This window comes from Macrobrachium rosenbergii, chromosome 10, assembly GCF_040412425.1.
Source record: "Macrobrachium rosenbergii isolate ZJJX-2024 chromosome 10, ASM4041242v1, whole genome shotgun sequence".
Taxonomy (NCBI): domain Eukaryota; kingdom Metazoa; phylum Arthropoda; class Malacostraca; order Decapoda; family Palaemonidae; genus Macrobrachium; species Macrobrachium rosenbergii.
In genome coordinates this window covers 24,795,053-24,810,052 of record NC_089750.1, presented here as the reverse complement: position 1 = coordinate 24,810,052, position 15,000 = coordinate 24,795,053, and the positions used below count along the sequence as shown (strand labels likewise).

Below are 15,000 nucleotides of genomic sequence, written 5' to 3'. Positions count from 1 at the left end.
ACTAGGACACATCATTCAGTAAATGGTAGAGATCGAGAGGCTCCTAGTCATATGGGTCCATGATTAGAACAGGTGGGCCAGGATATCCACCAAGATGGCACAACCACAGACTTACTAGAAAGTTGAGTAGAAACGCCAAATTACAAAGCAATATTTGGTGGTATGAAGGCTTCAACGGGCAAGTTGACAACAGTTTTTCAAAATTATAAAAAGCTGTGACTGCTGATGAGGAGACTGCAAAGATATTCCCAGATATCCTGATTAAATCAATTTATTACAGTGGTGACAGTGCCAAGTAAATATAGAAAATGGAAAAGACAAGCCACTTCTGGAAGTTGTTTAACATGACTTTCATCACCTGTGAGAAGACTGGACCAGATTTCATGGCTAGTAAAGTCCATACCACACATACATTGGTTTTTCAATGCTGAAGGAGTTCTAAACCTGACGCCCCTTTCAATTTATCATTCAGGGAATCCAAGGTTTAATTCATCACTAAAGTTATTTACAAAGGAAAAGTAATGGGTAATTTTTAAATACAACCTGAAGTTACAGCATTGCTCTGAATAATCTATAATTCCTCTTGAAAGCATGAACCATAACCATCAACCATAGCTGCACATTCCAGAAGGAACTGAGAAATATGGAATAACATTCCAAACAAGTTTCTCCTTTTTGTTGATAATGCTTCAATTCATCCCATGTTAAAGAGCTCGGTCCTGTTACGATTGTCAATGGTTACTAGCGAAGCTTCAGCACAAAAGAATGTGGTCGACTTTACTGCTAAGCACTGGAATGAGTTCAGCCTTCTATGCCGAATATCATCAGTAGAAAGATATGACTTGAAGACACCCGTCCATGACTTCATAGATTACCCTTCTATTGTGAACATCCTCAATGACATCATATGGTTGTTGTATGAGGTTGGGTATGATGAGGTGGAGAAAGAGTATATTGCTAAGCTACTTGAGAATCAGAGAACCACTAACTAACTCGCAGTTGATGATGACCAAGTAACAGCATGCAATGGAATGTTATCTTCCCTAGGACAAGCAAGCATAAGCTCCCAAGATGCTGGATGTCGAGTGTCTTCAGGTCATTCTTGCACAGTACAAGGGTGACATTTACTTCATGGAGAAGGTCAATCCTAGGACTTTAGGGAAAAGTGATGCTGCACTTGAGCTATGTGCAGAGCTACAGCTATATGTAGGCATGCTGGAAGGGGAAAACAATGCCTTTGGCAGATGATGATTCCATTATTTTTCAATCTGGTTGTTACTTGCCATATTTCTTAATCAATTAACTTTTTTACCGTTCACTCCAACACCACACAGCCTCCAACATCGGCAGAAGTTGCCTTGCCTTTTTCATTTTCTCATCAACCGTTGTCCAGAGGAGCTGATTATCACCAAATCTCTACCCGTTTTAGGTCACTCCAAAACCCTACATTCCTTCCTACTCTGGTGCTACCACAGTTTTTATTTCTCGATAATCATGAAAAGCAACTTCATAACACTCTACGGGGAGATGGATGCGGGCGAAGGAAATTTTTACCAGAAGAAACACAGGAGGTTGGTGATACTTCCGATTACAATGATTATGATGCAAATAAACCTGATTGGTATATACAAGGATGAATATGCTTCAGCTACTTTATGTCGTATTTTGTTTATTTTATAAATATCATGGTTCTTGGGCATAGGCTACAGGTGCAGCTACCATTTCATTTTAATGAGAGGAATTCAAGAACGAGATGGTCAACCAGTTTCATCATAATTATACCACTCAACTTCGAATTTTCTTTATAGCTCATTCAACCAACTTTCTTTTATGTAAGAAGTTTGTCATCTTAAGCCAATTTCTCTGCTGTGACGAACTTGATATGGTCATCAATACTAGGTATGAGACTCTCTTGGAAATAAAATATATTTCTAAGGAAATAAAAAATCAGGATAAATGAGGGCATTAACAAAATATACACTGACGCAAAAACCTGATGCATTAAAACACACACACATTCCTATCAGCAAAAAATCAAACAAAAATGAATTTGCAGTTCATCTCCATTAATCTTCCTCAAAAGAGTCAGTCACAAAAAACTGATAAAAGAATTTTTCAATTTAAGACTCTGGTGGTCCATCCATCAAGTTTTATTGAAAGTCTTGGACACCCACGAAGCCTTAAAGCAAGTGACACGCCAGGTAGAACAATCCAATGTTACAATGACAAACGTTATATTTCCCCCGAAATTTTATAACTTTTATATAAGGACACTGAAATATTCAACTGACTAAAGATATTTTCTGCAGATGATAAAGTAAAAAAAATCATTAATTTTTTCTGGAAAAAAAAGGAAATTTTTATAGGTCAATAATATTACCAACTGGTACATACAGCTAATCTCATATTAAGAGAACTAAATATCTACGGAAATGGTGGGGAGGTGGAGGGGAATGGGCATGGGGATGGCGGCAGGGAATATATGAAAATGCAACAACCCTGCGCAGGGAACTCTTAAATACCTTAATATATACGGGATATGTTTTCCACGAAAAGCCTTGAATTCTGATTTGGAAATTAAATTAATAAACTTCATCTGCTGGATTTAAGCTTGGGTTGAGAGGGATAGCAGCTCAGTGTTCTTGTCTAAGCAACATCAGTATATGTATATATATATATATATATATATATATATATATATATATATATATATATATATATATATATATATATATATATATATGCAGAGCAAAACTGAACGTTTTAGACCTCGTTGTGTTGTTTCCTGGTAACTATCCCTTGGCCTCAATAACAATAATTCTGTAATTATGTGTATGGTAGCCTTAAATTTTAGAACCAAGTGTGTAGCTCGCACTCCACTGCCACACGGATTTAGCAGCTAAGACTGGTGGGTAATAGGAGCTTTCTCTCGACAGCGTGCCTGTAGGTCACCAGCATCACCTGAACCAAGTGGTCTTAAACACCATAATTCCTCTCTGTTATTTCAGAGGTTGAAAGAATTCAATGCAACATGGAATGGGGGTTTATACACATGCGGTGGATCACGTTAAAGTGGTGAAGTGCTCTGGCGACGTTAAGGTGACATCGGGTTGTATGTTTAATAAAGCTACGTTAATTCCTTTCCATACCTACAACTTGAATAATTTTGCTTATAAACCAAGATAATCTGAAGAATATTCTGGCTGAAGGCAGCAATTTTAACATTCCTACATTGTAAACTAATGTTTTTAACAAAAATTCCAAACCATCAAATACCTAAGGTAATGCTCAAAACGATACGGGTAGTTCTGCCACTGAAATCTTTTGTAAATGAAAGAAAAGCAGTTATGTCATACAACGCAAATGATCGGCTAATGTATCAGTTTTAGACATAATTAAAATTAAGACAATATATGGCTTGGATATGTAACTATAAATACTAATATACTGCATGTAAGTAAATTTACAAATACACATATCTTGAATGCATATGAATTTATAAGCAATATATATTTACATGATTGTACCCAGTTTGTCAGATACAACTAAAAGTAGGTGCAGATATAGCTAGGCATGAAGCATGTCAAGATGATACAAAAAGAGCTTATACATTCTGGACTCAACGAACAGATGCTACTGTAGAAGACAGTGCTTTTAAATGCAGAAACTGACTTGATATATTCTTTATGCTATTGTTATCCACGTTTGCAACTTTTGTACAAATCTCCATCAGACCTCCTGTTTGAAGACTTCTTGAGACAATGCCGGGGTGAGGTGAGGTGAAAGCAAGATTCTTGTTTTATGCACGTTTTGTATATGCCAAATATTTCTTGCACACAAAGAACATTAACAAAAACATATTCAATAAAGCTTCTGATAAAATTAAGTGACGTCCAGTCTTCTCATGGATAATAGAGTGCAAAGGAAAATCCGATTAGATTTGTAAATGTAAGTCATAATGGCATGCCCAGCGTACATTGATTTATTGCCGTTGCTACTGTTTCAGATTAAGCTAACTTTATGCCAGCTCGGGCTCTTGCTCACACAGTAGCTCGTAGTTTATTGTCATTGTTTTTGATTAAGCTAGCGTTATGCCAGCACAGGCTGTTGCTCATAGAACAGCCCGCACGAGTCATTCGGTAATTTAGAAGTGATAAAATGGCCGTGAAGAAAAATGAGTTAAATTAGTGGTGTAAGAGTTAAATATGGTCAGCTAAAATGAAAAGTTCAATAGGTAAGATTACAAACCCCTTCAAACCCTCTGTTGCCCGTCAGTTGGAGAGAAAGAATGACAGTAACGAGTCCTGGCGAGTCTTAGATGGGCAGTAAGGAGAAGAAAAAATAGTGCTGAGATCTGATGCCTTTGTGATACAGTGTGCGGACGGAATGTGGTGTTGAAGACCACTTGGTTCGGGTGACGCCAGTGACGTAAAGGAACGTGGTCGAGTGGAAGCTCCGTGATTACCTGTCAATCTTAGCTGCTAAACCCGTGTGGCAGTGGAGTGTGAGCTACACACGTTGTTAATTCTAAGATTTAAGGCTACCATACACATAATTATAGAATTATTCTTATTGAGACAAAGGGAATAATTACCAGGAAACAACACAACGAAGTCGAAAACGTTTAGTTTTGCTCATATATATATATATATATATATATATATATATATATATATATATATATATATATATATATATATATATATATATATATTATATTACAATAATAATACACACAACGTCAGTGGTAAATAACAATAGTAGGATAAATGTTAAACAATCAGAAAGATGTTCGTGTTTTAAATAGGTAGTGGTCCCAAAAATGTAGAGCTGAAGTTACCTTATAAATATTCATGGTCCGTCTCAGGGAACGAATTGCGTAACTCAGTCCAACTACAATTATACTAATATAAATATTACAGAGCAAATGTTTAAGGGAAGAAGAACCTGCATGCAATAACTTCAACATAGTAAATATTACAAAATTAACTTGGGACGAGCCAATTTTCGAAAGCACACAAAAATAATCTGAACATTGATTCAAATTGTAAAGAGTTTCATACTATCTCCTATTGTGACGTTAGTTTTTACTGTGAAATTACTCACTATATAATCAATGAACAACGTTTTTATTATCCGTATCACTTTTCCTTCTTGCGGACTTTCCTTCTAGGGTTGACCAAAAACGTTCGAAGCTGAACGGAAATAGGTTTAAGACTTATTTATGGTTGTTAAATTATATATACGACTGTTTACCCTCGGTGTCTCTTATACAGAAGGCAGGTGGTCAGTGATCGCTGGATTTGCAAACTGTATGGTAATCTTTTACATTGAATAAATGGGGACCAACCGAGACTGCCGAAATATTTGTCAGCATAATAATGAAAAAGTTATTAATTTCATTAACAAGTCTTTCTGCTTTTGGGATGACACACCCGCACCTTACACTAAACGATATTTGAAAGTTAGGAAATCCTTGTTATAATGAGTACAAATGAAAGGCGAAGCAAATAAAGTTCTAGTATAATTAAATACAGAAGTACAATTAAATATAACATTAAGCAATAGAGGCATGAGTCAGTTAGTCTCAGGAAAACGAAACACATTCATGTAATGGTGAATGAGACCTACAGGAGCAAAGCAATGCCACCTGACAATTAACTGGAACAGTTAGACTGTGTGCAAGTGAAAATCTCTTGAAAACTGGACCTAAAGGGCCGTACACACGATCAGTATCACTGTCATTAAAAATACTGTCATTATTTTGGTACTGTTAGTACATTAAAAACACGTTCAGTATTTACTACTGAGTGAAGTGTCAGTACATTCAGTGACCGACATCGAGAGGTTGTCGCTATTGCGTTCTATATGGGGAATAAAGAGAAAGCATGTTTCTTTTCATATAATTTTCACTCCGAATATCCCACAACTTTGGTAAGCGATGATATAACAGAAAAAAATCCTGAAGATCCATTTTCCCTTCTTCCTTTCCTGCCATTGTAACTACCACAGCAGCTTGGAGAGTACTGATGGAAATGTCAGTACAGCCAGTAACCACCATTTTGCAGTACTGATGGTACATACTTCAGTATGACGCACACACCGTCAGTATTAATGACAGTACACAAAATAATGACAGTAATACTGATCGTGTGTATGGCCCTTAAGGACCGCGAGTTACTTACAATCCCAATGAGCTACAGCTCATACAAAATTAAATTTTCTTAACGAATATTAAATATATTTCCATCTTTTTGTGAAACTTCAGATCTATAACCAATGCACTGTTTTTGATAACTGTAATATGCATATTAAATCAAGGTTACTTCGTAAAAATCATTTTGTTTTGAGCGACCGGTCTGAATCATTAAGCTTAAACTTGAAATTTCGAAAACGGCTGAGTATAGAGAGAGAGAGAGAGAGAGAGAGAGAGAGAGAGAGAGAGAGAGAGAGAGAGAGAGAGAGAGAGAGAGAGTACTGAACGCAATGAAAGAATATACGATTAGTTTCCATTTCACTTTAAGGATTTTTTTACTCGATCTTCCTCACTTTTTGTACATTAACTATTCTAATGCTGCTCTCCTGGCAGAGCTTTCGTATTTTATTTGTCCGATATTACTCTCCCAGATCACAGGTCCAAGAGTTAATCTTTTCTTTTTTTATAAATAAACTCTCCAGAATTGATATACTGGAAAACAGGATGTATAAAAAGATCTTGTAACCCTGTTTTATATTTCCGAAATCTACGATCTATAAAAAGGACATTTTGTTATTAACTATGGGGATATGATCTTCATTACAGTATTTTCTGGTGTCTAAACCACATTTTCTCTTTTCTCACCTGAACTTGTTCCCATATAAAGATATACTGTATACATGCTGATTCACTTAATATCCATGGAAGTTTATATGATAAGGTTTTGATTGCAAAAAAGGAAACAGACAACACACAGATCGATAGGTAAAAACAACCTCGATTAAGATAAAGAACAATGCAGAGTAGACAGGTTTTACAACTTCATAAAACGGCCATAATTATATGCTGAAGTAATGGCTTAAAAACATTCAGTCTTTTGATTTGCTACATCTAGTGTTACTGTTATAAAATCTACAATTATTTTGAAGCGTTCATTTTGAAAATTTGCCAATATTGATACTTGCCACCCAGAGCGATGTACTGTACCTTGACTATGTCACGTAAGACAAAAAGCCGCAAAGGTACTGAAGTCGGAAGTTGTAAAAACGCTTGTTCCTCGTCTCTTCCCTTTTTGCAGGCAAAAAAGGAAACAGACAATAGATAGATCGATAGGGAAAAACAACCTGGATTAAGATAAAAACAACGCAGGCTACACAGGTTTTACAACTTTATAAAACGGCCATAATTATATGCTGAAGTAATGGCTCAAAAACATTCATAGTCTTTTGATTTGCTTTATCTAGTGTTACTGTTATAAAATCTACAATTATTTTGAAGCGTTCATTGTGAAAATTTGCCAATATTGATACTTGCCACCCAGAGCGATGTACTGTACCTTGACTATGTCACAAACGACAAAAATGCACAAAGGTACTGAAGTCGGAAGTTGTAGGAACGCTTGCTCCTCGTCTATTCCTTTTTTGCAGGCAAAATATGAAGGTGAAATCCAATTTCAATTGCTTGAAATTGCATTTGTCTGAACATCATTTGTAATTTGCAAAGTAACCAAAATTAATCTAACATTCGTAAGAACTTAGCAAAAAGACTATATACTAAAGTAATTTTTTAAAATTACATTTCAGTTTTTTGCATATCGATAAAATAAAAAAAAATCAATTTCCGAGTCATCTAAATTTATGTCGAAAGAATTAAAAAAATTCTTCTTTCAGAGGTCAAGTAATCAGACACCAAAAACACTTGGAACTCTGTCTCATACAGGAAAAAACCATTCCTATGCGATACATACCAAAGCTGGTGTTTAGAATTTCATATTCTCAAGACAAGAACATCAACTGTTAAAAAACATTTCACTTTCGCTCTACATACTACTATTTTTTGGTTATTTTTTGGTAATTAATGATTTTTAGCTCTACTTTACTACTTTTTAGTGCTTATATTAGTGATCCTAACTTTTTTTTGCGAATAAACCCATACGAAAACCGACTTGCTGGATACCATTGTTGTCCTTCATCCGGAAACTGGAATCATAATGAGTAGACTTACCACTGGAAACTCCCAACGACGCTTGATAGTTAAGTAAAAACTGTTCTGGACTGATACTGTATTTGGCCAATGACGTGGCCTCTCTGCTTAACGGAACTTCACTTATTGTAGATAGGTAGGAAAATTTACCTGAACAACATTACTTTACAGTTTTTAAATCACCATATATTATCACAAAGCCAGGAATGTGCATAATGCCAGTTTTAAGTTAACATTAAGTTTTCGGGTAGAAATGGAGCATAAATCCTAATAACACTGTGTCAAAATGAAAAACTGATCGTTTTTTAACAATATGAATGTAGTTCATAATTATAAAAAACATAACAAAAAACAGCCATATTTAATACATTTTACGGTTCGTCACTCGAATGATATAATCAATATCACGACCGCTACTAGGTTCCAATGAATCTAGGTATGGATTTTGCAATGCGCATGAACACTTTATGATTACTATTAGCCTAGTTGCTAAGCTAGCATGAAAAGTAGAAGGGTGCCAGTTCATGGGTCCCAATAGCTAGCACCAGAATACGGAAAAGACACAGAAATAAAAATTAAACTCTAGAAGAGAACTTAAAGGGAAAAAAAAAACCATGAAATGAGACTCAAGCCAGTCAGTTCAACAAAGAGCATTTGCACTGAATTTGAACTTCTTAAGTCCAAGTAATTCAACAATAAGATTTAGATCACTCCATAATATGGTGCTGAATCTAACAAAAGAAAAGCAAAAGTGTTTGAATTAACTGGAATAACTACAGTAAACATAACTTCATATACTTCATACTAAATACTAATACAGAAGTAGATATAAAACTATAATTAAGAAATAGCAGAACAATATGAATAAAAAAATAGATAAATCACAAATAAAATATTGAGGCGAGACTAAAGAAGAAGAAGACTCTTGGGAAGTCGCTAAAAAAATAAAAAAAAATTGCACCAAGCTTGAACTTCTGAAATCCCAACGATTCAACTACACGATTAAGATGACCATTTTATAACTTGGTCACAACAGAAATAAAACTACTAGAAAACTGCGTAGTACTGAACCTCACAAAAGGAAAGGCAAGGCATAGCATTCATTGCATATCTGGAAATACGTGGTAGATTGCAATAGTCTGAAAGAGGATTAGGATCAAAACTATGAAGTATCTTATACAGCTCGCATAATTAGCTAACCGAACGACGGTGCCCGGTCTAAACGTCAAGATCAGGGATAAGAAATTCAATAGAACTTAAGTTTTTGTCCAGTGACAATATTTCCTGCAGATAAACTGGTCTCCAAAAATCTTGAAATATTTCCTCAGCATAATGACTTTTACACTAACAAACTGAAAAACTGTCATTACCGATAGCGCTTATCGTCGCTGTATTACATATAAAACCTGCACTCCCGGCACACACTAGATTTTGCACTAAAAACTTAAAAGGAAAACATTTGATTTACAACACTAATTCCACTTTCTTTTCATTTCCAGAATGATAGTGACGAAAAAAAGGAGAGCGGTGCTTGCACTTTCCAGTATAATATGAACCGAGGTAAGTAATATTGAAAGGCATTTGTTTTAGTTTATCATATTACATTAGCAACAATAGGCCTGTCCAAAGAAATCTGGGATATTTGCAGAAACCGTCATTTTGTTGTTTCACTATCTGTTACATTCCTGTTTTAATATTTAATCACAGTGCTATCGTAAACTCATGAACTTTGAATTTAAGGAAAATTTTAATTGGTACCCAACTATAATTTTTATTATCAATCCTGAAACACAGAATTTTGGTCCTGGAATAAATGTTATCATGAATAATACAATTTCCGGTCTACAATGAGTTTTAAAAGAAAACGAAACAGAAACTGGATTAATTCAAGGCAGCATATACAAATTTCTTACTCATGCACAAGTCTCTTTACTGACAACACGTTTTCATAATTTTTCCAGATTTAAATCCACTAGCAATACTCGGCAACTTTTCTTAAGTTTACCAAGGAGTAACAGCTCCAAATATTTCAAATATTTTCGTCGCCGGCAAGGAATGCATGGATGCACACATGATAATTCCGCAATGATAAGTTTAAGTACGTTAAGGTACTTGAAGTCTAATGCGCGTGTGTTCAAAGCATCACAATTCATCTCTAAAGAGAATACCTTAGCATTAACACAAAACCAGTTGCACCAAGCATGAACCGTCGAAGTTCCAGCGCTTCAACTGTAGGATTTGGGAAATCATTCCGCAATTACGTCACAAAAGTTATACATGCATACACGCACACACACACACACACACACACATATATATATATATATATATATATATATTTCTCCACAGAAAATCCCAAAAATAAGTAAGGTTGAAAACAGAAGATTCTTTACTTCAAAGCTTTCAGAGGCGCGTCAGCCTCTATCTTCAAGGAACCTAACAACGATGAAAGTACCTGTCAGACGTATATATAAGAACGAGATCGCCAGCGGCTTATTGCGCCTAATCCTGGCCTGTGCCCTGAGTATTAGGCCTCGTCCCGCGGGCGTCGCCTGCTTGCGTCCCTCGCAGCTACATCCTTTCTCCTTCGGGGTGCTCATTAACTCTTGTCAGTCCTTTCCATGTGTTTATTCAGCTTTTTCTCCACAACTTCGTAGACTATGTGACACGTGGTAGAATCCTCATGGTTGTTCCCTATGTTTCCTTCCATTGTCTTCTTGGAACACATTATGTGAGCGATTTCTTCTCTGGTTCTTTTCTCAGCAATGTTTTGCCACAGTTGAGGCCTGATTGAAATATCTGATTAATATTTGTGCTGTTGGACTTTTTCTTTGCAACTTTTACTAGGTTGTCCGTAATATGTCTCGTCACAGGCGTTACAAGGTGCAGTGTACAACACCTCCTCTGCCCCTGCCCCCGCCCTTCTCAAGGCAAGCAGTTTTTTATGATTTTGTTTCTTACAGTATTTTTATAATTCCCTACCAATCTGTACTGTTGTTACCTCTTCTAGAGCAGTTTAATTAAGAAGTTGTCTAGAATAACTATAGTTTCCTGTCCGTCCCTTTTTCCCTTCTTTGTTTTCCCCGTAATACTGTCTTCTGGATTTGCTATGTGCCTTGTCCCACCAGTGACCCGGATAGCCTAAATTCTTAAAACTGCTCTTTAGGTAGCCGAGTTCCCCCACTGAATGCAGTCTGCTACAGATTCTATAAGCCCTGATTATAAGCCCCGTAATCAAGCCTATTCTTTTTCTGAGGTGTGACTTGAAAACATATGTATGCATGGGTTAACATGAGTAGCTTTCCTATAGACCCTATATTCTATCTTATCCCCCTTCCTTTTCAGTAAAACAACTAAAAACGGGATATCCCCTTCCTTTTCTTCCTCAAAAGTGAACTCGGTTCGTATATACTATAGTCTCTATGTGTATCATGCCCACAGTTAACACATACTTCTAGCTCACTTTTAACTTTTCTTTGGCAAGATGTGTTTTTGTGACCATATTGTTAACAGTCAAAACATAGTCGAAGGGATGTGATATACGGCCTTACTTTCACTTTGTGCCAGGCTGCAGATAGTCTCTGGAAGCTTCAAAAGATCAAATGTTAATATCAGTGGCTGAGGGCTAAGTGCACCATTTTCATTCTTCATTATCCTCTTCACTTCAATAAGATTTTGGCTTTTGAATTCATTCAGGAATTTTTCTTATAAAACCTTCGTTAATTCTTTTCTTAGCAGATTTCCTTTGCCTAATAGGGGTACCTTAGGTTCTCTGCTTAAACACTGGACTCTCTGTCTATGAATTTCAAAAGAAGTCACTATCTTCAATGTCGTCATCATCTAGTTTTAACGTAATTTATCGTAAGATGCTGGTTCATATATACTCCAGACATTATCTCAATCTTTTTGAAACGTCTGCTTATCTTTTCATCTTCTTTCCTCCTTAGCTCAGACCTTGAGGGTTATAGATACGACGATGATAAGTGGCCATTGTTGCTAACCCTAAATCCCTATCTTTAGCCTGTGCCATATTGCCTTTTGCCAGACTAGTAGTTGTCAATGGTGCCAGGATAATGGCATGGAGCCCTGAGGTCCTTGGGTCAGTATCCAAAATATTCATATTAAGTGATTATCTATAGAAAAGATAAGCCTTGAAAACCTCAGAAAGACACCAAAAATTTTTCATGAAGTTCACTTAATGGGCTGGCACCAATATGGTTAAGGTGGCTCAAGTGTAAGCTAAACCTGCTTGATGGGACTGAGAGCATTATAATCATCCCGTCTTAAACCATCTTGACAGGCAAACTGGACATGCTGAGAATCCTACTCCCAGAACAAACCCACCCCTAGAATCTTCAGGTCAGTTCTGTAAAATAGTTCCAGGCTTGAAGTATCAACACGACCATCATATTGATAACTCTTAGGCCTAAACATTATTGGGTGGTTGAAAAGAACACCACAGCTCCCATTATTGGCTTTGAAGATAAACCCCAATCCTAGCAATCGCACCATTTTCTCAATAATCAAGACTGTGAGGTGATAGAAAGGTTTAAAAGAAGGGATTGAAACTAATTTGAAAAAGAGTTAAAAGATTTAAAGTTGTAACAGGAGGAAAGCCTCTCAGTTGCAATATGAAAGGATTGTTTGAAGAGGGTGGACAGTAAGATAGAAGAAAAAGAACACAAAAGTTACAGGTATGAAAGGGGTAGCAACTAAGGGCCAGTGGGACGCTGCAAAGATCCTTCAGTAATGCCTAAAGGGCACCACGTGGAGTGCACTGACAGCACTGGCCTCCTACGGGAAAATAAACCAAGAATGCAATGGTACTATTAGCCTTAATCAGAAGTTAAACAAGGGATAACGCTGGGGAAGACCCGAGACGGAATGTAAACATGCACAAATATCATGACTGAAGCTTTCCAAGCACCTTCATCGCTTATTATGAAGTACTCGTGATCAGGGAATTCCGGCTGTCTACTGGTACGTCTGTTACTTAAACATCCACTGATAATGAAAACTTTCCCTACCTAAGATGGCGGCCAATTTGCCGCCATTTACGTGAGTGTTAGAGATTGCCTCCGTTCGTAGGCAAATAGAATGAGGGAGTGCAAGGAATCCTTAAGAGAGAGAGAGAGAGAGAGAGAGAGAGAGAGAGAGAGAGAGAGAGAGAGAGAGAGAGTAGTTTTCATTTTAAATATTTTTGAAACAGCGTGTCAAAACTTCGACAAGAGAGATTGTACTTTTCCGCGAGTTGTGGTATAGTTTTATGTATTTTTCTAAATTTACGTAAAGTGGAAATGCGTATTATGTAGAAGAAAGATATTATGTTTTGTTGTGTTTGTATTTAGTTGTGAAAAGCACTGTGTTTGGCTTTTTCGTGTATTTAATTGTAAGTATACGTGTAATAGTGCTTAAGTACCGGTCATCGGCTGTTTGGTGGCCTAGTTGTTAGTCAAACACTTGGTGTTGGTCAGCGACGGTCGTGAGGGCAGTCTCGTCACAGCTTTGGTGCAATGTAGCTGTATCTAGCTGGGACTCAAGAAAGGGGAATGCAGCCATAGTTGTACGTGCCTTCAAGTCCACTTAAGAATTCCTTTTCATCTCAAAGTTCATTTAGGGAGATTTCCTTTAGGAGATATGCATATCTAAATATAAGGAGAATTTCTTGGAGTGTGCTTTGGATGAGGGTTACGAAGTAATGATTGTGCTCACACCAATCCACAATTTCAATTTCAATTCAGGCTAAAAATATCGAATGCGCCATTTGAACTACAGTAAGTTTGTGCCATTTCTGTCTTAGATAATATACACAACGAAATATGGTTTGGACTGTGAGTTAGAATAATATAGTTGAAGTAACCTGGGTGTCGTAGCATAAAACTTTGGCTACGATTAGGTTAGTATATTTCAAACCGTTTAGCATTTCAAATCGATTACTTACGATTTGAAATGCTATACTTGTTCTGATCGAGTGGGAATACAGAGGTTCTCGGAGACTGGACTGCTTGTTCTAAAGGCCAGTGAGCGCTGTCTTTCTTGATTTGTTGCCTTCTGGACTTCCAGGCTATGGGTATAACTAAGGTTTTAAAATGTCATTTTCTTTCATTCTCTTTTTCTTTAGTAGCTTTTCAATCAGAAATCTCAGTTTTAAATTTATTTCGGTAATATTTCATAGCCTTTTTATCTCTCTTTTCTGATATTAACATTCTTCATTCCGTATTTTGTTCTTTCTGAACTGTACTAAATTTTAGTCGTGGACAACGGAGCGCTTTCTATGTCTGCTTAGGGCAAAGGCTTGCGTATATTTCCTTTGCAATGCTTCCAACTGTTAGAAATGCAAGAGAATTCAATAAAAAAAAAATACCAATATCATAAATTGATAAGCTTAGAGGGGAAAAAATGTCAGCTGCTTCCAAACATTAATCACAAGAACTCGGCTACGTTTACTGGCATACCTCACAACTTTACTTAAAGAATCAGGGTTACTACGATGTCTGGAAACAGGTTCATGTTCACCAGCCACAGAAAATGAAAATTAATGTTTCCATTGTCATGCTATTTAGAACGACCTTTTCGATAATTATAAGAAGGCCTTATAAGTAGTCTTCAGAGATGTTTCCAGATCCCAGATCATTTGGCCTCCCCCAAATGATCTGGAATCACGGATATTTCTATTCTTAAGAAATATCCGTGACCTAGCCACAAATCTACAATACTGAAGGACCTAGTGATGTTGCTATAGTACCCGTGAAAGATGATTCGTTTTTCGTCAAACGGAAACCTGGATTCATTATCAAAACCAGAGCACGCTTAAGTAAACA

At 36.5% G+C, this 15,000-nt stretch overlaps 1 protein-coding gene across 1 annotated transcript in view; it reads left to right on the top strand.

Annotated features, from left to right (window-relative positions):
- LOC136842291 (uncharacterized) overlaps positions 1-15,000 on the top strand; it is a 289,840-nt gene that overhangs the window by 177,185 nt on the left and 97,655 nt on the right. The window contains 1 exon segment of the mRNA XM_067109551.1: positions 9,679-9,739. Within this exon segment, the coding sequence (XP_066965652.1) occupies positions 9,679-9,739 (61 nt within the window).